Below are 23,607 nucleotides of genomic sequence, written 5' to 3'. Positions count from 1 at the left end.
CAAAGAAGAGGTAAGTACAAAGTTTAAAAAGCAGGAGAAAACAAATGATCATGCACTCTAGAAATTAATAATACAAATTAAACATCACCACTGTGTACCTTTGACAATAAATACAATTCAAGCAATTGAACATATGTATCTTATGCTTTGCCTATTTAAAATATATTTATATATATATATATATATATAATTTAAAAGTGCGATTACAGAGTAGCTAAACTCTAATATGCATTTTAAAATAATGCTTTAGAATTTTTGAAACGCCACTCTCTGCATAAGAGTTCACTTAAAACATTGCACAGCTAAAACAAGACAAATCTGAAAGTGTTGTCTAGACACAAAGGTGCCCCCCCCCCCCCCCCAAATGTTACCATAATTATGCGACAGGCACATGAAATAAAGAATAGATACAATATTTTTTTAGCTATTTCAAATGTAGCCTTAACTATTTTCTTCCAATTGTGCCAGACACCTTAGATTTCCCAGCTTAAAAGTGGGCACTGCGCCCGCTTCGTAGAACAGGTGGTACAGTCACAGCATCGGTTCCATTATTGCTTATCTTTTCCCACAAGGCTGCCAATTCCAAGAATTACACTGATAGTTTACAAAACAGCTAGAAAAAAACACATTAATGCTCTCTGAACTAATGTAAGAATAGACATTGTCGGTTCATTACTGGACAAAATGTTTATCGATGACTTCTGCCAGATAAATTAAAAATGCTGTAATCAAAACTACAGCTATCATGCTCCCCTCAGAATATGCTGGAGTGGTGTGACACTTTCTGTTCCAGGATTGAGGAAGCAGTCTCTGATTTTCCTCCAATCCACAGAGGATTACTGCAGCCTCTGCAAACAAAGCAGACTGAAGCCTTGTCAAGAGCGACACTTTGAAAGGTGCCAGAAGCAGATACACCAAGGGTCCAAAATGCTTAGAATTGCTGTAGGCTTTTGTCACTACTGGCCGAATATCAGACAGTAAAGGATGGCGAACTCAGGTTTTGTCCATAGGGTCAGTGAGAACCTCTGTCATTTGCCACGTCTTGTAGCCGCCGCAGGAGGGCTGTGTGATTATCTGGGCATATTCGCTTGGCTGGCGACTCAGCCCCCTCCTCCAGGACAATCCCTCTCTTCTTTGTTGAAGTCTCTCCTGTTCTAATCATACTGTTAATCTCTTGAAGCCTCTGAAACATACCATAAGCAAGGGAAAAAATGTGAACACAGCTGTCATCTGCTTAACCTGGCCCTGAACCCTCAACTGCAAAAAATGCTTCTGAACCCTCCTATAGCTGATCCTTAAGGCAAGAGCTTTTCAATGCCTGGCAGCTGTAGCAGGCATTGAAAAGGTGATAATCTTGACAGTGGCTGGAATTGGTGGAATCACCTATACTGGGCATGCTATGCTAAAAGACCGCAGGCCTGATTTGGATTAAAAGCCTTAGGTACGTCACTTGTCAGTCCATCTGTCTGCTCTTAGGCTTCATTTAGTTGGAAGAAAGACCATCTGCTTATAAGGTGATGGTCTGGAAAGGGGCCCGTTTTGAAATCAAAACTATTATGCAACAGGTGTTTTAAAAATACCCCCCTTTTGTTTATTAAAAAAGAAGGGAATGCAATTTACAGTTGGAGCCTATATTTATATGGCAGCTCCACAGCATTTGATAGGACTTGTTCTTAGGTAAGTGTGTCCTTTGGAAGATTGATGTTGTTTGCCTCCAGGTCATTTCTGACAGGTTCACCTTAGGGTTTGCCATAGCAGGGGAATTTGCCTTCCTCTAAGGCTGTGAGAATGTGACTTGCCCAAGGTTAGTCAGTGAGTTTCCGTGACTGAGCAGGGATTTGAACCCTGGTCTCCCAGTGCCTTAGTCAAACTGCTATATGGCTCTTTGAAAATTAAGCCTTGTCAAATAGCTGCAATCTTAGTAGAATATATCACCTGCTAACTGTGGGAAACCTTAAGAAAAAATAGCCCTATCCTCTCTGTTTTGTTAAACATTAAGGGCATCTCTTAGCAATTTTTAAACCTCTGATATATAGAGAGGACTAAGCAGAAAAGTTCCAATCATAAGATTTTTCTCCAAACTGACATTTTTAACCTCATCACTGATCTCAAACAAAAGTAAACCAGTTCTGCCCCAATTTCTGAACTTTCATGGACAAAGCTAATTTGAATATTTCTTAGATTCTGACATATATTAAACCCTGACAAAATAAGAACAAAATAAATAAAGGAAACCAAATACAATTGTATTTGGTTTCCTTTTTCAAATGCACAAAACTAAGAACGCTTAAGCGATATCAAAGGGCAAGATAAAGTACCAAGCTATCTACATTGTAACTTTAACCTTTAAGACAATATTTCTTACCTGCCTTTCTTTCTAGAACGAAGCAGGGAAAATAACATACAAGCAACACATTAAAACTCATAATTTAAAAATAATCAGGATAAATCTCAAGAAGAGACTGGCCTTTAATGCTATTTTAAATTCAGACAGTGTATCCAGCTGTCAAATCTCTTCCAGAAGATCAGAACTGAGACCAGCCATCAGTACTTACCTTTGATGGGCTGCTGCTGAAATAGTAGAATATTTTTTCACGTGGAGACAAGGCAGACTCATTTTTGTGAGGTGAGATGTAAATTTTGTGGTTCTGAGACAACTGTATTCTGCGTGGTGAGCCACTTCTTACAAAAGGATATGGAGACAGGGGTGGAGCTTCACCCTAGGCATAGAAAGACAACACAATAAATCTATGCCTATTGACAGAAGACAGAAAGGTATTGTGGTGAACCACACAAAACTACATACTATAGCAATTTGCATTATACTTCAGTTTTTGCTTTGGTAAAGCTGGCACAACTCATGGGACAGCAGATAATAAACTACTATGAAATCTATTCAGGACTCTGTGACTTCATCACAGATTCACCATCTCAAAACCAGAGTGGATTTGTGGTCAACTGCATCGAATTTCAGGAGGACTGTTGCAGTAAAAGCATCATATACCATTCAATGTGGTATAAACTCGTGTGGAATACAGTCCACTTCATCATGCTAACTAGAGTCCCCCATAAAATCCATTGTCTGTACCAGTGTGGGCAAAATGTCTCTTTGCTGGTCCTACTGGGCTGAAATTTCAGCCAGTCATAGGGGTTGCAGCCCCAAAAAGGTGTGCTTTGTCTACCTGTTCTACTGCAGAAGCCCTAGCAGATAAACATGGCCATTTAGGTGTAAACAATTAAACCATGAGGATTTTTCATTAATTAATATCCACCCAAATAAACAACTTAAATCAGATTGTTACTCATGAATGTTTTACTATATGATGGATTTAGATGAGACAATGATGAAATAGCACCTGTCACCTATAAGTCCCAACTAAAACTATTTAAATGTATCATTAGTGAGCTACAGATCTTACTGAAAAGATCTAATGGTAGTACAGTACTACTAAACAGGTTTTAAACTCCACCTCACTGCCACAGACTTCAAGAACAAAACTGATTCTCTCAGGTGAATTCAAATTAAGTCAGTCATGAGGAGGAAAGGTAACTTACTCCATTGTCTGAGGAGTACTTTAGGGCAAAGTCTTTGATTCGGTCAGTGTAGACATTATTGTAAAACTGAATCAGGTCGCCACGTTCTTCCTCCTCCATATCGCTGTTGGCCCCAGTCAGGCGTGTTGGAGTAGGGGGGGCACTGCTGGGCTGTGGTACTGGCAGGGTGCTACTTGATCTCATCACTGGGCTGGAATCTCTGCTTGCTAGGAAAGCATAATTAAGAGATCTGTTAAATCATATGAGCAAACATATCACACCTTTTATTATGCACTAGCAGAACTACCAAACATCACCTGAGCTAAAACCAATTACACTATTAATCTTTTGTTCCCATCGACTCCCTGCAGCTCTTTCTCTCTCTCCCTGCTTATACCAAATTTATCTGAAAGCTTTCCTCATTCAGTGCTGAGTGTAATCTCTTCATCTCATGTTAATTCAGCCTGCCACTCATGGTAGCTATATGCTAAATTCCATATTATTTGTTCATTATCTAGTATAGTAATCATGAAAGGGTTCACTGGCATACATGGTATCTGCTGGGGTTTGGTTCCAATGGATACCAAAATTTGTGGATGCTCAAGCCCCATTATACACAGTGGCGTATTAACATGGTGTCCCTTATATAAAATGACAAAATCAAAGTTTGCTTTTTGGAATATATATTTTTAAAAAATATATTTTCAAGCTGTGGATATGGAAAGCTGACTGTAACCACTTACTTCTATCCTTATTTCTCTCTGTGGGGGAATTTTGTTGATTGTTGCTCTCACCATTGCTTGAATACCTTTGTCTTCTGCCTTTTATCAAGACATTACGATATACCTTCAAAAAGTAAAAATAAATAAATATATTAATTAAGAATTACTCTCTGGACAAATACCAACAAATGGTGTCTTACACAGTACTGTAAGTTCTCTTATAGAAACAGCAACACATTCTCTCTCCCCCTTACATGGACTGTCTACAATCAGTTATAATTTTCAGGAGTGGATTTGCAGTTGTACATTTGACATGTGCCCATTTCCTCACCATTGCCATTTAACATAAGGATTGTGTAGCACAGTCAATGTGTAACTCCACAATTGATGTAAAGTCTCAGCTTTTGAAACTAGAAAGTTGTCTAAAATCTTAATAATGTAATATTGCAATAGCCAAATATTTGAATGAAAATATGCAGTGCGAGGTCGAAGGCTTTCATGGCCAGCATCCATAGTTTTTTCTGGGTTTTTTAAGCTATGAGGATGTGTTCTAGTAGTTTATTCCTGACGTTTCGTCAGCTGCTGTGACTGGCATCTTCAGAGAATGCTGGGGTATATATACTGTTGGTTGAGAGGTGATTTGCAACAGAACAAATAACATGCAAATCACCTCCTCTCAACCAACAGTATATATACCCCACTCATTCCAGCATTCTCTGAAGATGTCAGCCACAGCTGCTGGCGAAACGTCAGGAATAAACTCTTCTAGAACATGGCCTCATAGCCCAAAAAAGCCATAAAAAACTATAAAAATATCCAGTTACTAGAAAATCCAATAAATCACACTGAATGGATATGGTTTAAACATAATTTCCTTACATGGCTCTTAGCTTGTGGCTGAGTCCGATAACAACGCATGATGTTCTGAAATGATGTGTCATCTTTCGTAACCTAGAATGCAAGAGGGAAATGCACTTAACTATAAATGTTAGCCCTCCTTAAAATGTTTAGAACTATCATCTTTTTGGTTATTTAGTTTGACAGATACACTTTCTGTGAAGCTTTACCTTTGATATTACATATATGGCACACATTAACAGCTGATCTAAATGCCGGTCCATCATGAGCTCAGAGCACTGCACCAGTGAGAACTCAAAACACGTCCAGATTTTCTTCCTCAGCTCATCAGAAATATCCAGTTTAAGACAGAGATCTCGCAGACGGACACTTGCTAAGTGAAACACCTATTGGAGGGAGAAGATATAGTTAAAACTAGCCTATGGCTATTACTTCTACACTCTCGAATCTCCAGCCTGTGTTAGTCGCCCTCTGAATTTGAATGTAATCCCAATAGCTCCCCAGATGGCTGATGGTTTCTTTGTGGATACACAAACATAAGGAAGCTGTGGCATAACACTCTGCATACATGTGAACAACTACCTCTTCCTTCTTATCTATCACTGCAAATAAGAATGGCCATTGCCTGTGCTGAACAGACTTGTGGAATGTATAAAGGACACCAGGTTGAGGAAGACTGACTTGAGAGGACTGAATGCTTACTATAGAAGGCAATTCATTCAGAGAGAAAAAATTATCTGAACATATCATGCCCATCTTCTGATCTCAAGAGTGGAGCCACATTTGCACTTTTAGCCAAATAGAGTGATATATCTGATTTTCCACACTGATGTACCTTTCTAAAGAAGAGCATGAGTGAGCCAGTCTTCCGGGATTTACCACCACTGCAGCCCATTTGCTGTTTTTGTCGCAGTTCTCCAGAGACAGGAATCTGCTGAAACTGGCTTTGTAAGTGGAGGGCTGTGCCAGCCATCTGTTGGGGGCTCAGAGTCCCAGCAAGCGTCTGGGCACTGAGAGGAGGGATGGAACTGGACAGTGGCTGAGCCTGTCCAGTTACGTTCACCTGGACTGGAATGAATGTTATTCCTCCATTTTCATTAGCAATTCCTGTAAGAGTGCATAGAAAGAATTAAATTAAAGGTACTTCAGTACCACTGATGACAGTCCTCCACCCGATCTATCCATCTGCTTATAGGTGTAATAATTTGCCAATTGAGGAAATACTATGTGTACAAACAGGTTTAAGCACAGGTAAGGATTGTTAGTCTTTAAGGTGCCACAAGGCCTGTTGGTGCTTTGTAACAATGGACTTACACAGCAAGGTTTTTTTTTTTGGGGGGGGGGGTCTACACACTATGGCTGGAAGTACCAACTAAGCTGTATGTCCAATCTATCATTGTGGGACTCACTTCTAAGCAAGGATGCTTAGGATTATAGTGTGGATGGGCTCTCTCTCTAAAAAAAAAAAAAAAATCAGTTTCAAAAGACTTACAATGTAACTGTAACCTGTACCTATCCACTCAGAAATGGCCCTTATTCCAAAGTATGCATCACCAGTATTGCAGTCCAAGTTTAGCATGGGTTGCATGGTTAATTATTTATTTATGCATGCCTTCTCAACTTCTCTTGGCCTCTGTTATGAAGTTCCTTTTAAAAGGATGCAAGTTTCAGTAGCCTGGGTTGGGGAGAAGTAGCTACTCTTGTGGTAGTTAATCCACCCCCCCCCCCAACTCCCCAATACAGACTGTCTCTTTGTCTGTTTTAATGACATACTACAAGGAAGATAGAATACAATCTGATTCTTTTTCTCTCCCAACTTATAAACTAATCCAGTCTATACAAACAATGAATGATAAGATAGTTAGGAATACTAGAGATAAATCTTTTCATGCCTTCAATAAGGAGAGAGTGCTCCTACATAGGGCAACCTCATGAAAGGATGTTTTCCCACCTTCATGTTCTTTAATTAATATTCATATTAAGAACTCAGATGAAGGCAAGAGTTTGTTGAAGGAAGGGGGGACAGATGCCATTCAGAACCACAGAACCCTTGCTACCATTTTTTCCCCTTGCCCAGGTATCTGTTGGCAGCCTAACAACAGCTTCTTATTATCATCATTTGTATATATTTAACTCCTATAGAGAAAAAAAACTAAAAGCAGTTGGAGTACTGAAAAAGTCACAGAATTAGTTATTCACATTGCTACTCCATGGCATTCTCGCTGAAGAAAATATACCAAAAAAATGTTTTGAGCTGCTGCTTCTGTGCCTAGGGTCAACTGCAATGTGTTGAATGTTGTTGTTTGCCATCAAAGTGGCTTTGACTTATGGCGACCCTATGAATGCAAGACCCTAAAAAGCCCCAGTCATTAGCAAACCTGCTTAGGCTTTGCAAGCAAAGGGATGAGGTTTCCCTGAATAAGTCAATCTGTTTGTAATGCACTGTATGTTACAGCTCAAAGATTCTTATAGGCTTCATGCCAGTATCTTCCTGCTCCAAGATTCACCTTTATTTTTCCATTTCCTTTTTTGTCCATTTCCCTACAATGCTCACCTGGGAGCTACCAAGGAGGTTATTTTTTCATCGCCAATTTTGAGCACAAAACACCCGCCCTTCTCACCTTGTACTGGTATTGTAACAGTCTGCCCGTTATTTGCAGTGACAGTTGCTGTTGCTACAGTCACTAAAGTTTGCCCAGGGACTGGAGTGACAGGTATGGATTCTGGGGAGACGGTCTGGACCGGCATTGTAGCGATCACAGGCTGCTGGGAGACCCTCACAGGAGTCCGACTGGCTTCAGTAGCAGTGTCATTATCAACAAACAGTCTTCTTCTAGTAGGGTTACTTGTTGGAGAGCTGTATCTCTCATAAAGGGTGGTTGGAGATGATGGAATGCCTGCAATGAAAGAGGAGTAGTCTTATATGCAATACACAGCAGTTTCATATTAAAGGTTAATCCCACTCCAGAGACCAAACTAAGGGCAAACTAAAATGTGGTGAAAGCATCAGATTATTTGCAGTGCAAATTTAATGAAGATTTTTTTATTAAATGAATATCCTTTCTAGAGGCATCAGATGATATTCCAGTCAGAGAATCTATGCTGTTATTTTTCTTAGTAAATACCATTTACTACCACAAAGGGGTGCACCAGGAACTGGTAGTCACCACTGAAAACACTGAAACAAGACACTCCTTGTCTTATGTCAGAAGAAGGTAATTTAGATATTACTCAAAAATTACTACACAACATTTGATACCCCAAATAGTTAGTAGTATGATATGACATCAATAGGTACTTTCTACATAATCTTCACTTATTACAAACTTGTCTACAGATTCAGCCAACTTAATAAAAAAGTGATGTTTCTTGGTAATTAAAAGACAATTTAGAGCCAGAGATTAACATTTCTTCCCAATGAACAATTTCTCATTCTCTCTAGAGACATTAACTCTTACCCTTTCCCAATGCTCCAGTTTCAGCACGGACCTCATTTAGTCTCCTTGGGGTTAGAGGGGAACTTGTCATGCTGTTTCCATTTGACTTTTCAAAATATTGAGATGGCATTACCTAGAAATAGAACAAAATGCACTGCACTTTACTTATTACAAATTCTAGTTATTTTGATGCTTCTATCTATAGTTTGGATCAGTTGTTAAAAGGAGCATGCTTTGAGCTTGTTTACTCCTTTGTCCCCACTGCTCTTTAGATTCTTCACACCTTTCCACTGTTTGCTGTTATGTCCTATTGAAAAGCACTGCTTATTAAAATCGCCTCAAACCATAACTTAATCTAGCATTAACTATGGATAAAACATGTCTACAAATCAAGATTTTGCACAATCTTGGTTAACTTCAAACATGTGAAGATAATAATTTAGCAATGATTATGGCAGTTTGTGAAAGGAAAGATTTTTAACCCATGAGAAAGGAGGAGAGGACACACAATCCTACAACAATCATGAACTACTACAAAGGATTCCTATGAACCAGCCAAACTAAACAGAATTTCTTTGCTTTTAACATAATATGCACCTTCCAATTTTCTTAATGTTATCTGTACAGTATGTTTGTCTGCCTTAGGAGCAAAACAGACCACCCGAAAGGAGTGGCCTGAAGCTGCCCCGAGAAAACTGGATTGGGGCTGTGGCCCCAATCTGCCTTTTTGCTGGCACAAAAAGAAGTGACAAAATGCCACTCCTCTTTGAGCTAGCAAAAAGCCAGCTTTTCCCACCTCCTGCAGCATGCGGTGTCTAAACATTGTGCCACTAGAGAGCCCAGAAGCTGGCTCCCGGGTGTCATGGGGGCATGTGCTGTGCATATGCCACATTTCCAAGCCAGCTGGAAGCCAGCTTTTCATGCCAGTCTTTACTGGCACTTAGTAAGAAAGCAGTGACAGATGCTCAGCCAGGAATGTGTGCCTTTGCCTATATGGATAGCCTGTTGACAAGTACTCTTCCCAGGCTTCATTCATCCATTCCTCACTGCTTTGGTTTTAATATGTAGGTTATCTCTCATTTAGGATAATTGGCCATGAGAGAAGGAACTGCAGGTTCAAGGAACTACTGTCTACCCGAAGGTCCCATTTATTGCTTCTTAATGTGATTAGAGTATTGTGGTGTAGTCGTCTGAGTGCTGGACTTCAACTCTGGAGACCAGAGTTCGATTCCCAGCTCAGGCATGAAACTCACTGGGTGATCTTCAGCAAATCACATCCTCTCAGCCTCAGCGAAAGGCAATGGCAAACCTCCTATGAACAAATCTAACCAAGAAACCCCTGTGATAGGTACTCCTTAGGGTTGCCCTAAGTCAGTAAAAGCTTAAAGGCACACAACAACAACAAATCAAAAATACATGGGGCCATGTGTTCCAGAATTGCACACGTTTTCATATAGACCACATCAGCAAGATAAGGATTCAGATGCATTCTGATGTATTTCCTTGTTTTATCAAAAGAATTCTGTTACAATTTTAAGAGGCAACTATCCAGAATAAATTACTAAGGACTGAAGAAACAACTATGAAATAGATTAACCTCAAATTTTACCTCCTCACAGGTTGGAACTTTATTTTCATTTTCTCTGATTTTGTCCCACAGTGGAGATTCTACTTTCCATGCCAGACTCTCTAGAATTTGTTCCTCAATGTGATTGAGGTGTTTCACCACTTCTCTGCAAAGGCCATCTTCTGCTCTAATTAAAATCTCTATCACCTGTAATAAACATTATGCATTTTAATACTGAGCATGCATTGCTTTATGTAATAGATGCAAGATATAAGCAATTTAGAAAGAAAGTAAAAAAAAACTGACCTTATAAAAGTGAAAGGCAGGAACATCAAATATATCTGTGATGAATGGGAAACTGTCAAATGCCTTGTAAGAGTAAATAATTATCTCAAGGCAACAGGCCATGAGAGATCTGTGAAACACATCATGCTCCAAGATTGCCTAAAATAAAAATAATAATAGCCAGTAAAGTCTGCTTCAGTTAATTATTAAAACATTAATAGTTTTTTTTAAAAAAATAATGTTTTAAAAATAAAACAGAGGGGGGGGGGGACTTGTAGCAGCTTTAACTTTAAAAGTAAAGCATTTGAACATTTATGCAAACTACTGATGAACTTACTTACAGACAAGTCAGTGTCACCCAGCCTTTTCTTTTCTTGCTCAATGACAGATTCCAATACTTTGTAGTAAAGTACCTCAGCCAAATGAAAGTGTTTTCCAACAACATCTACAATAACAAAAGCAAGAGTTCATTATTCATATTATGGAAAGAAATTCAAAAGCTAAACTTAACGAGCTTTATTTCATTAATTGTAATTAAAACAGCTACAGAAAGAAAGAGAAAGCAAACAAGCAGGCAGGCTACACTAAACCCAGTTTGCTTTCTTTGATTCCAGATGTCAATCATTACTGGTAAACCCTTTGAAACAAACAAACTATAAAACCTACAATTGCAAGCTAGACTGCATAGAGGATTTCCAGAGGAATCAATTCAGTCAGAACATCCCATATCCAATGATGTAGCTGTCTAGACATCTACATACTAAGCATCATACACAGTCCAGTCTTACCTTTGGAGAAGCTATCAGGATCTCCTTGAGCCTTGGTCTTCTCACAATAAATCTCATACATTTCTTTCACTCTACTGGAAATTGAAAGGGAAGGATCCCTGGAGCATGACCTGACAAGGAGCAAATGAATAATGAATATATCCAAACTAAAAAAGAAAATAATGTTGATTTTTATCTAAGCCTCTTTTCTAGGAAGTTTATTGAAAAAAAAGGCTGAAACCTTTATGTTAAATTTTGCAAGTTTACTATTATCATTGCACTGATCCCAAATAAAATGATTTTCCCAAATCACATAGTACATTAAATGTCAGCTATAAGCAGATACTACTCCTATAAAGGTAAAGGTAGTCCTTGACATGAATGTCTAGTCGTAACCAGTTGTAGGGGGGCGGTGTTCATCTCCATTAATAAGCCGAGGAACCACAGTTGTCCAAAGACTCCAGTGGTCATGAGGCTAGCAAGACTGCACCAAATACTGTTACTTTCCCACCAAAGCAGTATTTATTTATCTACTTGCATTTGCATGCTTTCGAACTGCTAGGTTGGCAGAGGGTGGGACTAGTGATAGGAGCTCACCCCATCATGCGGCACTTGGGCCTCAAACTGCCAACTTTCTGATTTTCCAGTCAGAACTGGTGTCTTAACCACTAAACCACCGCTGAGATAAAGCATCCTTTCACAAATGCGATTACTTACACTGAACCATGCAACCCACATGTGCCCTAGACTTGTAGCATTTTCTGTTATATACAGTGTTACATACTGTTTTTAAAGCTGCAAGCAAGTGACTTACTGACCTGAGAATTTGCTCCAGATTTTCACTAGGGGCATTTTTCAAGCCTGTCAGCATCGTATGAAGTCGTGTCAAGTTGTACGTGGCTATAGAAATCGGGCTCACACATGCTTCACTCTCCTTTACATACTTCCGGGCAGTAAGAGGTGTAGATATGCGAAAGGATTTTGCCTAACCAAAAGCAATGTGGAAGATATTCAAGAACTGAAATGACTAGTGTATTACAGCAGCATAGCAACAGCTTTAGCAATAATGCTTCCTGTCTATAAGTGGAGCATCTATTTTGGTTTGAGGATAACAATTGCTTATTTGAGGAGAGCAGATATTAAGAGATTATCCAAGTTGCTAATTCAATGTAGAGTGTGCGCCATGGAAAAGATCTCCTCACTGCGACAGAGGCTTCAAACCAACATATTAACATCTTACTATAAAGGAAATATCTCTATCTCCTTTATTTTAATTGTACGATTCAGTTCAAAAAAATCACTCCCAATATTATGAGGCTCAGGACGATTCCTTCTGTACCTTGGATACAAAGCTGCATCAAAATGTACCTGTCTCTTCTTCTTAAGAAGCTACATAATCCATGTTTGGAGACTGTCAATGTATCATATGGAATAATTAAAACTGTGCTAATAGACAGGAAGACAGAAAATTGTTCCAACTGTTTGTTACATCTGAATTTGACCTTTCCTCTATAGAACTTAGAAAAACATACACAACTTCTTGGGAAATAACATGTTGACATGACTTATATTACTTCACCGGCATGGAAGCCACACTAATACAAATCCTCCCTACACCGCTAAAATAAAATTAGATGTTCAGACCCTCCTCATGGAAGTATTAGCCTAGATTTTCATGGTTAATATTGGTGCAGGAAGAAGTCAACATGTGGCTTCTTCAGAATGGTCCAGCGTTCCTCGTGAGATCGTAGAGTATCAAATCAGTGCTGCTGCAATTGCTTAAGGAAACCCAAATGCAAGACCGCAGGTCAAATTCTGGAATCCTTTGATTTTCTGTGACCTAATTGCTGCAATCACTGCTATTAAGGATGAATAAAATAAAAAGGAGGAAATATTTACACAGAGAGATGTACTAGGCCACAAAACAAACCCATTCTGTACTCACCCGTTCAAAATGCTTCTGCAGATTATATTTGACCTGCACTCTTTCATCAGTTTCCATTCCAGAAGTTGTGTTTAAACACCTCCGCAAGGTTCCTATTTCCTCATCAGCATCCTCACCAAGAAATATCCGCTCATCTAGGTTTCCAACTGACAATATGTACTCCTCATAGGCCTTGTTGATGCTCTTTCTACAGCACCAGGGGTAGATGGAGGGCGAGAAAGAAAGAAAGAAAGAAAGAAAGAAAGAAAGAGGCTCATCTTGAACACTGAACAGATTAGTGATAAATATTTATAAGAGCTCCGAAACAATCGTAATCTCTAATATGGTGAAAATGTCTTTCTTAGGTCCTTTGTTTTTCATCATGAGAAAAGTGTAACACTTCAGATAGTAATGAAGTTTTAACTCATTCTGTAAGATCTTTTACAAAATATTACTGGCAAGATAACATATCTGGCATCATGTTAACCTGACATAATGCCAGGGATTTTTATAAGGTCCCCCCCCGCCGGCCCTGCTACTATAGAAGAAGCCAGAGATCAAGGACATGATTCTCCCTGATCAATCTGGTATCACATATTATTCTGCATGACCATCCATGACAAGACTATGCTGTAGCCCCACCTCTCAAAAGCAGGGGAAATTAGACTGTTCTAGCTGTAGCCTATGTAGGGGGTTCTTCAGAATCACTAATATTAGTACCATGTATATTAGGGTAATAAGAGGCAGCCTCACCAAGACAGTGGTTGAGGAAACATTGACAATGCAATCCCTGAGGTGTGATGGCAATGAGGAGTGAACAGAACCAGTAGAATTTAACGTTGAGAGGTTTTATAACCAAAAGCAAACAAACAAACAAAAAAGCTCTGGAAGTAGAAAAAGTGGCCTCTACAACCATAAAGTTATAGAATTTGATGCTATTGCTTTCTAATACTTACAAACTTTCTCCAAAATTTCCAGGATCCAGAAAACCTGTCAGGTTTTCTTCTTTACCTTTCAGAATCTACAAGGAAGAAGAACCAATACTAAATGCAATGTAGCAATGCCAAATGATTTATAAAACATTTTAAAAATTACTTGTATACCTTTTTCTCAAAAAGTCTTCTCACATAGGGCTTCCAGAAATGCTCTTTTATACCTTTGGCTTCTAATACCAAACCATCATGCAAGGAGCAGAGTTTTTCAATGATGCAGGGAGGTTCAAACAACAGCTTAAAATCTTTACTATGAAAATCCTCAGGCAGTCCTAGTATATTGAGGGATTGAGAGAAGTTAACATTTAATATTTTGTTAAACATTTTAATATTTTAAGTTAATATTTATATCTTCTTGTATACCTCTGCTTAAAAAAGAAATACAATTAACACCTTGTTCTCTGTGTCAAACAACAGTAGAATTTCCTATTTTATACAGTGATATTTTTTTAGAAGCTATGAACCATATTGTTTTCCCACTCTTTATTTTCTGTCCTTCTAGTTCAACACTTTTGTTTTAGGCAAAGACAAATTTTTCGTATGATTTTTCATAGCATATTAAAGAAGAGAGAGGGATGTAGAGAAAAAGCAACAAGGTTAACAACCCTCTAAATATTTTAATATTTCTTTTAAAAAGCCCAAACAGTTGTATCTTACATGCTGCATTCAGTCTTCCAATGCAATATATCTGTACCTCCGAAGTGTACCACAGAAAGATATTTTTCAACATACCTTTAAAATTAGGATTCAGAAGCTCCTTACGATTTGGGCACTGCAAAGAATTTCCATAGACTAAATCGAGGACGCACAACAAGAGATGGTAGGAATTGACCAAATCATCACTGATCATAGGAAAATTGCCTGTAAGATTACAATTTGGGTTTGGATTACATTTCAGTTTCAGAAAAATGAAAAGTGCACCAGAGAGCCACAAGATGGGTGCAATACTGACCAAGCGTGCCCCAACTGCTGGTGGTGCCAAGACTGTTCTTTCGTTTGTATAAGTATGCAATACTAAACGCTGCTATGGAGAAACCTCTATAGATCTGGCACATGACGATCTTAGGAGTCCAATCATTAATATATATCACAAGGTTAAATGAACATTATAACCTTAACAGTCTTCCCCCTCCCCACAGTAGCATCTTGATTATGAAAGGAGTGGTCATGCTCATTCTGTCCTCCTTACTGAGTTTCCAACCGACAGTTGTATTGGTATTATTCTTTCAACCCCCATATATATATCCTTTGATTTTATTTTACATCACCCTGACAGGCAGAAAAATCAATCAATTAAACAGGCAGAAAATAAATAAAAGTTGCAAGCAATAAATTAAAACAGAAGTCATTAATGAGCAACTGGTATTTTTAACTTCTAGCTCTCTCATTTCAAGTGAATTATTTTTCTTCACACACCTAGACATTAAAAAGAAAGCTATTGTAGCAGCTGGAAATAAAAGAGTTCCTAGGAAAAAACAACCCACTGACAAATGTAAAATATTTACTATTTTAAAAACAGGATAATAGTCAACCATCAGTCATATTGCTAACCTTGTGCTATTTATCTTGTGCTTGTCTTGCCATGCACATTAGGAAGCAACCTCATTCATCTGCACCAGAGGCAGGAAGCAATAAATCTGCAGAACAAAAGTTGCTGTTCTTTCAACTAGAAAGCCTGTCATATAGACAAGCCCAAACTTGTCCTTGAATTGCGGTTGCCATGATAAACCCAGCATAAACCTTGAGCAGCAGAGCAAACAAGGTATTACTTCCCCTTATTCTCAAAAGAGAAATGAAGTCCGTGCATGTCAGGATTCTCAGTTTTGACGTTTACAACAAACAGCACAAGCCACTTCTTTCCTTTTAAAGTATTGCACATTTCATGACAGTCAAGAATGACAATTTTAAAAAAATCATTTTAGTCCTGCTAGTACTTCTCACTGTGAGAAATATCTGCTGAAAAAGAGCAGATCCATAGCAGGGCCTAATGAAGACCTAAGGGTTTAAGACAGGCTTCTGCCCACTAACTGGTTGCTTGTACTTTATCTCCTCTTTTTTGTTATTTTAAGGCAGTGTTGAATTTCAAAGTGACAGTTTATTTAACTGGCTTTTAATTCACCTATTACTAAAGTTTTAACTTACTGGGTTTGGGTAGTATTTTGTAAGCCCATTTGGGTGCTACACTGGAAGAAAGGAGGGATACATATAAAATCATAAATAAGTAAATCAAAAGTGAAGGAGAGAATATTGACTTTGCTGTCAAATCCATCTTTTGTAGGGTGTATACTGTCACTCTCTTGAACTGTAAAACCTATAATCCTAGCCAACTTACTTTCACCCTACTCTCACCATACATACATACATACATACATACATAATGTCTGGGCACTAGCATTCTCCCCTGTTTTTCTGCCCCAGGAATCTTAGCAACATTAGTCCAAAACATACTGCCGAAATAATCCAGTCTGTGACTGCTTTAATGCTAGGGAATTCTGGGAAGTGTAGTTTTGTGAGAGGTTTAGCTTTCTCTGTCAGAGAGCTCTGATACCACAGTAAACTACAAATCTCAGGATTCCCTAGCATTGAGCCAGGGCAGTTAACGCAGTCTCCAACTGGATTATTTATGCAGTGTGTTTTGGATCACCTCTCCTGTTTTCTAGTCCTTTAAAGAAATTGCGTCTTGCTGAGTTATAGTAAAAACCCCTTTAGTGCTTCTTAAAAGCTCCCTGTTCAGAATTACAATTTGACACTGGCAGGCACAATCTGGACAACAGCTAGCAGTGACAACCCTTTCTCTCAAATTTGAAGTGTCTAGCACAGTGATGGCGAACCTATGGCAAGCGTGCCAGAGGTGGCACTCAGAGCCCTCTCTGTGAGCACACATGCTGTCGCCCTAGGACAGAGTTTGCCAGAGTTTCTTACTAGAAAGCCAGAGGGATGTGGCACTTTGCAATAAATAAGTGGGGTCTGGGCTGCAGTTTGGGCACTCAGTCCGTAAAAGGTTCACCATCACTGGTCTAGCATGATGTCCCACTACGTTATGACTCCCAAGAGAGAGACACAGACATTGTTACAGATGAAGACTGCAAAAGAAATCTGTGCTAAACATTAATTCCTACCTTTTGCATAAACGAATAGCACCCAGCAAAACTGAAACACTTCAGAGACTGTGCAAGGTTGCCTCCTTTTCAAAAAAAGAAAAAAGAAGCAGTACAAAGAAATAAATGCATTATATTTACATTAACACAGTTAAAATACATAAAACGCATCCTAATTCCTCTTTGAAATTCAGTTAGATACACTCAAGACTGTGCTATGGAGGCCACACACACACAATTTTCCTTATTCTTTCCATTCTACACTGGGAGACCTAAGGAGAAAAATGAGCTGCACATGCAACTTTTATAGCTCCTTCTTTTGTTAAAAGGACAAGGACACTGGACACAAGCACTGAGTCTCCATATCACTTACAAACTTAGACAGACACTTAGAAAGGAGGAGTAATAAAGAAAGGGATTAGTGAGCAGAGTAAGAAGGGAGTGGGGCATTTCCTAAATTACTGCTGACACAAACATCAAAACACATTTACTTGGAAGTAGACTGCAGTGAAACAACCGTGTGCTTAAGATCTAAGTAACTGTGATAAGTACAGACAGCTGGAAAAAATTAACACAACTCATCTTACTGTGGGGTAATATCTTAAAATCCATACCTCTGTTTTCTTCCTCTCTGCTGGCGGGGATGGTCATCTTGAGGGTACTTGAAAATGTCCTGAAAAATGGGTTCATACTTCTTAAAAATTACAGCAGAAACGGTAAAGTTTCTTTCTAATCTTGTGGTACGTTCTCTGAACTGGGAGGGTAGGTTTGCCATATCTTCCCATTTCTTCATCTTGTTAAAAAACTCTATCAAACTGAAGACATTTAGATGATCAGACATTTGGTCTTATGGAATGTCAATATTCTAAACAGATTGTACAACGTACGCAACCTTGCGTGCCAGTAAGAAGAAACATGTAAGGCATTTCACAGCCATAAATCCACTTACTACTTCTAACTATAGTTAATCCATTGAATCAATTTCTGAAAGTCAAGCCTACACTTGTATGAACGCTACTGAGTCAATGAGTTTACTCTAGCTAGGATTAGCAATTAGAATTAGGCCAATGTCAAGATTTGCCAAACAAGAAATATTTCAAGGTTTTTAAAACCCATTTTCCCCATATCAAACCTCATGTTTGATGAGGTCAAACCCACATATTACAATGTCTATTCCTTAGAAAGTCTTTTTCCTATTTAGTAACTAGACATTACTTTTTCTTGCAGTCTCCATAAGACGTGTGAGTCTTCTGCTTCCATCTCCACTGTACTATCCTTCTGATATTTATCTGTGTACAATTCTGCACTGATAGGCAATTGATACAGTATTTCCTAAGAACATAGGTGTTAGTCAAATCTATTTAAAAAGCAATGCAACATACTGCGGTGTTCTTGCTATTTTAGTGCAATGTGATAGAAAAATGTTTATGTCTGAGACAAAATAGCCAACTATGCTTGTCAACATTGGTCTGGGTTTGCACAACAAAAGAAAAGCGTATAGGACCTAACTCACAAAATAGTAGAAAACAAACAGGCAAGAGTTAGGATAGAAATATAAAATACAAGTGCATAACGAATCTTAAAAGTGATCATAAATCTATTAAATAAAAGACTGTTTATGTTTTAAAAATTGCACAGCCCAATCTTATCATTAGCAATGAGTACCAATGTTCGTAAGGCATAAATCAATAACTGAAGAAATAGAGATGACTAAAGATCCCAGCAGGGATTCATTCAAATAGCAGCCAGATACATTTCACCTCTGGTCTACTTTAATGGCTAGAGCTATTGCTATACATTCCAATTCTTCCCTCCTGACAAAGGCTAACATATCAGCAGAAATTCGTACACAATAAAAATGCCTCTTCTCTTTCACTACCCATAACCACAATTATTTATTTATGCCTCACTGACCTTCGCCATTATTGACAATGTTGGACTGTACGTTTATACATTTTTATATTTATACCCCAACTCTGCCTTTTTAAGATGGGTATGAACAAAACGTCAGACTAACTATTGTTAGTCCCAACTGGAGTATAATAATTAAATCAAGTGAATTCACAGATACATGATTCACTATTTAACAGCTGATTCAATATGTCTACTCTGATGGAGATGAACTAAAAGGATTCTAGCCAAAGGTGCAAAAGGCTTACAAAAGTGAATGAACTTTCATTACAAAACTACTAACGCCAGCATTTAAGGAAACCGATATGCTTATTAATGCTTGGTACACTTCACATAAATAGAGGAGTGAATCAAATGTCTCTGGTCAGGAAAGAAAAACATACCCATGTTACAAATGCTCTAAATTGCAAAGGAAGTTGTCAGTGGCCAAAAGTAAAAACTGAAGAAGACGATTTATGTGACTTCAAATACTCTTATTAACAGTCTATTTGTGTATAACTCATTTAAAAGTATTATTAGTTATTACGGCAATCTACACACCTCTACCAAAAGTCAATCCTCCTTAATTTTTTCAATAGTAAAATGCTTGCTGAAATTTTAAGAGGCATTACCTTTGTCCCGAGCAGCGTAATATTCTTATTAAAGACACATAGTTTCCTTCAACAGTTCCTCTGCTGACTGTTGGGACAGCTTTCCGGCAAGCCACATACAAGGCACATGCCAGCCAATGTAGATCATTTCCCTATAATAGTTTTTAAGGAAGAAAGGAAGAAAAAGAAACTTATCTCTTATATACGCCTACAAGATAAGAGCTCCGTTTGCTACAGCTAGGATATAGGACTAGGGAGTGTAACCAGGATCTTACTCAGAAAATAAAGTTGTTTATAAAGTTCCTTCAATTTCAAAAACAATCTGCTGTAACATATTTCAGGGTGGGGAACTGCTGCTGGAGAACACAAGCTGAATGCCACTTTGGGCTCTGCTCTGTTCCCAGAATTCCTCAGCATTGAGACATGGCAGTTACAGTGGTGTCAAAACGGATTATCTTGGCAGTGCGGATGCAGCCCAAGGTCTAAGTCCTGGTAAGCCATGTACACTCGTTCCTCCACATTCGCTGGGGTTAGAGGCACAGGACCCACATGAATATGGGAAACGTGCAAATAATAAAAACACTATGATTTTACCTGAGAGATCACTTCTCTAGGCATCTCTAGGTCCTCCAGTGCAACTCTGTGGTCAACATCTGCAGACTTTGGGCCCAAACAGACAGGCAAAAATAAAGCTGTGTTGGGTCACTTTGGAGGTATGCTGTTTAAATGATGCATGCGTCCTAAGAGTCCGGAAGCCATGCTAAAGCTATGCTTCAGTTCTAAGGACTGGAGTGCAGCTTTGGCACAGCTTCTGGACCCTTAAGATGTGTGTGTCATTTAAACAGCATACCTCCAAAGTGATCCGAAGCAGCTTTATTTTGGCCTGTCTGTTCAGGTCCATGGGCCACAGAATTGCGCCAGAGGAGCTACAAATGCCTAGTGGAACATTCTCTCTAGGAATCTCTAGGGCGATTTTTGGTTAAAGTTGACCACAGAGTTGAGGTGGAGGACCTAGACATTCCTAGAGAGAACATATTAATAAAATCAGTGAATCATCAAATGCACAAAAGTCAAAGCCGCAAGTGTGGAGGGATGAGTGTAATTCAAATGCACTGGGTGATCTTGGGCCATTCCTCCTCATCTACCTGTGAGAACGAAGAAGGGAGGAAAGCCAGGTGTACAGCTTTAAAACTCACTAATGCAGCGCTACCCAAAGCAGTCTGTGAGCCATTGCCTGGTGAGTTCCCAGGGAAGGAAAAAGCAATTGAGCCAATGGGCACAGATATAGTGCCAGTCCCTGGGAAATTTGGGAAAACACCTCAGTCCAAAACAAACTGCAATTATAATCCAGTTGGAAGCCACTTTAACTGCCTTGGCTCAATGGACTTTATCACACGGAGAAAAAAGATGGGATGACAGTGCTACGCTCCTGTCAGTATCGAAGATTTTCACACAATATCGCACAACGTCGCAATTATCATGTGATTATCCCATGAATAAAGAGGCATTCTAGCGCGGCTTTTTATTCATGGGTTTTTCCGGTGAATAAGAAGCGGCGCTAGAATGCCTCTTTATTCATGGGATAATCGCATGACAATCGCGATGGTGCATGGAAATCTATCTTCGTGTTAGTGCCCAATATTGCTCCTGCCTTTTTTCCCCACCATGAGATAAAGTCCAATGCTAGGGAATCCTGGGAACTGTAGTTCTGTCAGAGAGAACTCTGGCGCCACAACAAAGAAGCGAGTATTACCTTCTAGGCTTTCCAGGCGAAACAAGGGAGAGGGACCCTGGCTCTTTAAGGCAGCCAAAGGGACCAGCAGAGTGCAGCGTTTAAAGCCTTGAGAGACAAGGGTTCGATTCCCCGCTCGGCTATGAAACCCACCGGTTGGCCCTTTACAAGGCTGACACGGCTGAGCTGGGATTCGAACCCTGGCCTCCAGAGCCCCAGTCCAACGCTCAAAGCATTTTGCCCCACGCTGGCTCTCTGGGTTGAAATAAACCCACCGGGGAGCTGGTATTAGAGCAGTGGTTCCCAACCTTCCTAATGCCGCAACCCTTGAATACAGTTCCTCATGTTGTGGTGACCCAAACCCATGACATTATTTTCGTTGCTACTTCATAACTGTAATTAAATAGGTGCTTTCCAATGGCCTTAGGCGACCCCCATGAAAGGGTCATTCGACCCCCAAAGGGTCCCGACCCACAGGTTGGGAACCACTGTATTAGAGGCATCTCCACATACCCCACGCATGCGCTCTTTCCTGGCGAAATGCAACTGGGGCTGTTTCTCTGGGGAAGGAGGTGACTCCTTGCTCTTTTCCCCTATTGACTCGGATATAAGTCTACCCAGGATTCTGGGGTCAAGTTGTTGGCAGACACTTTGTCACTTATAGATGAAGGTATATTGTCAGCAGGACGGCAATGGCAATGGCGACCCTCCTCTTAAGGAACCTGCCAAGAAAACCCAGTGAGAGGTCTGCCTCAAGTCAGAAACACCCCGAAGGCACACAAGAGCAACAACGACACTGACAAAGCAGGCATGTCCTCCTTTCCCAGGACACGTCCTCCATCCCACTCTCCTTCCCTCCAGGAGGCATTCCGGAACGCCCTCCATTCTAAGCATGGCTAAGAGGCACAGGTTCGCATTGACCTGAGTGCCTTTAGCTTTTGTTTTGTAAACACCGATATTTTTTAGTGGATGCTCCTATACTTTGCAGTGCCTTGTCCTCCTTTGCAGTGAGGATCATTGTCGCCTTGCAACAAGGCAATCAACCCCTCCAACAAACAAAACAGAAGCACAACAAGAAGTCAGGCCCCGCCCCCTCATCGCATGCCCCTCCCCTCTGCAGAGTGGCCCTGCCCTCTCTCCCACAAGCCCCAGGAGACAAGCCCCGCCCAGCAGTGCCCCTTCCCTCAACACACTAGCCACGCCCACTCTAAAATAAGCCCCGCCCAACAGTGTCCCATCCCTCCAGCCCCACCGAGCAGTGGCTCCGCCCCTCTCACGCGCAGACAGACCCCCGCCCTCTCTTCACAAGCCCCGCCCATAGCAGAGTTGCCCCGCCCCCTTCTCAAACAAACCCCAGGAGACAGGCTCCGCCTCTTCAACACAAGCCCCCGCCCAGTAATGACTCTCCCTCTCAATAAGCCCCACCCCTCAGCAAAATGGCCCCGCCCCCCAGTGCCCCTCCCCTCAACAGACTAGCCCCGCCCTCTCGCATAAACCCAGCCAAGTAACGCCCCTTCCCTGAAAGCTCCGCCCCCAAAGAGTCTAGCCCCGCCCACCTCCAGGGTGTAGTTCCTCCTCATGCTCTGGAAGCTGAGCCAGGCCTCTGCTCTGGCTCTCTCGTCCATGTTGAGGCTGCTGCAGAGCTCCTCGTAGCGCTGCCGGGTCTCCCGCTCGGCTGCCTCCGCCGCCTCTTCCTCTTCCTCCTCTTCGCCTCGGGCGTCCCCTGTCTCCTCCTCGGCGCCCACGGGGGCCCCTTCCTCCTCCTCCTCTTCCCCTCCGCCGTCGCCTCCTCCGCCCAGCATGGCGCCCCGCTTCAGAACCAGAAGCGGCTGAGGAGAAACGATGCGGACGCCAACCACCGGCTCGCGCGCAGCTGCGGAGTGCGCATGCGCCGAGGATTGTTTTTGTGCGTTCGGAGGAAAGAAGGGGGAAAGGGGCGGGGCTTCTGTGCCTCAGCCGCGTTCGGATCCGAACGCCTCGCTCGCTGATTGGATCCGGAGCAGAGGACGGTGGCCAATCAGAGCGCTGCTTCTGCGCACGCGTATAGCTCACCTTGCGCACTGCTACTACATTTCCCATAAAGCCGCGCGCAGCATAGGCGTTTACCTCAGCGCTGCTCCGCTCACTGGCTGCCTCCAGCTGCATCCTGGGCTTTGTAGTCCAGGGAGGCCTGGCAGCTCTCTGGCTGAG

The 23,607-nt window shown here is 40.7% G+C and overlaps 1 protein-coding gene across 1 annotated transcript; it reads right to left on the bottom strand.

Annotated features, from left to right (window-relative positions):
• Positions 1-353: 353 nt before the first annotated feature.
• Positions 354-23,277, bottom strand: RBL2 (RB transcriptional corepressor like 2). The gene is made up of 22 exons (XM_089539529.1): positions 22,974-23,277; positions 19,707-19,837; positions 17,799-17,999; positions 17,206-17,270; positions 14,819-14,947; positions 14,198-14,358; positions 14,051-14,115; positions 13,116-13,302; positions 11,989-12,155; positions 11,192-11,301; positions 10,745-10,848; positions 10,425-10,562; positions 10,161-10,325; positions 8,573-8,684; positions 7,736-8,011; positions 5,950-6,221; positions 5,324-5,500; positions 5,136-5,207; positions 4,278-4,380; positions 3,556-3,761; positions 2,556-2,720; positions 354-1,183 (listed from the first exon to the last, which is right to left on the bottom strand). The coding sequence occupies exons 1-22, from the start codon at positions 23,217-23,219 to the stop codon at positions 1,013-1,015; spliced, it is 3,423 nt and encodes a 1,140-aa protein (XP_089395655.1). The 5' UTR covers positions 23,220-23,277; the 3' UTR covers positions 354-1,012.
• Positions 23,278-23,607: the final 330 nt, after the last annotated feature.

The sequence above is a fragment of the Sceloporus occidentalis genome, unplaced genomic scaffold (assembly GCF_023333645.1).
Source record: "Sceloporus occidentalis isolate IW3139 unplaced genomic scaffold, rSceOcc1.0.p SCAF_10, whole genome shotgun sequence".
Taxonomy (NCBI): domain Eukaryota; kingdom Metazoa; phylum Chordata; class Lepidosauria; order Squamata; family Phrynosomatidae; genus Sceloporus; species Sceloporus occidentalis.
Note: the sequence above shows the minus strand (reverse complement) of the source record. Positions and strands in the feature narration are given on the sequence as shown.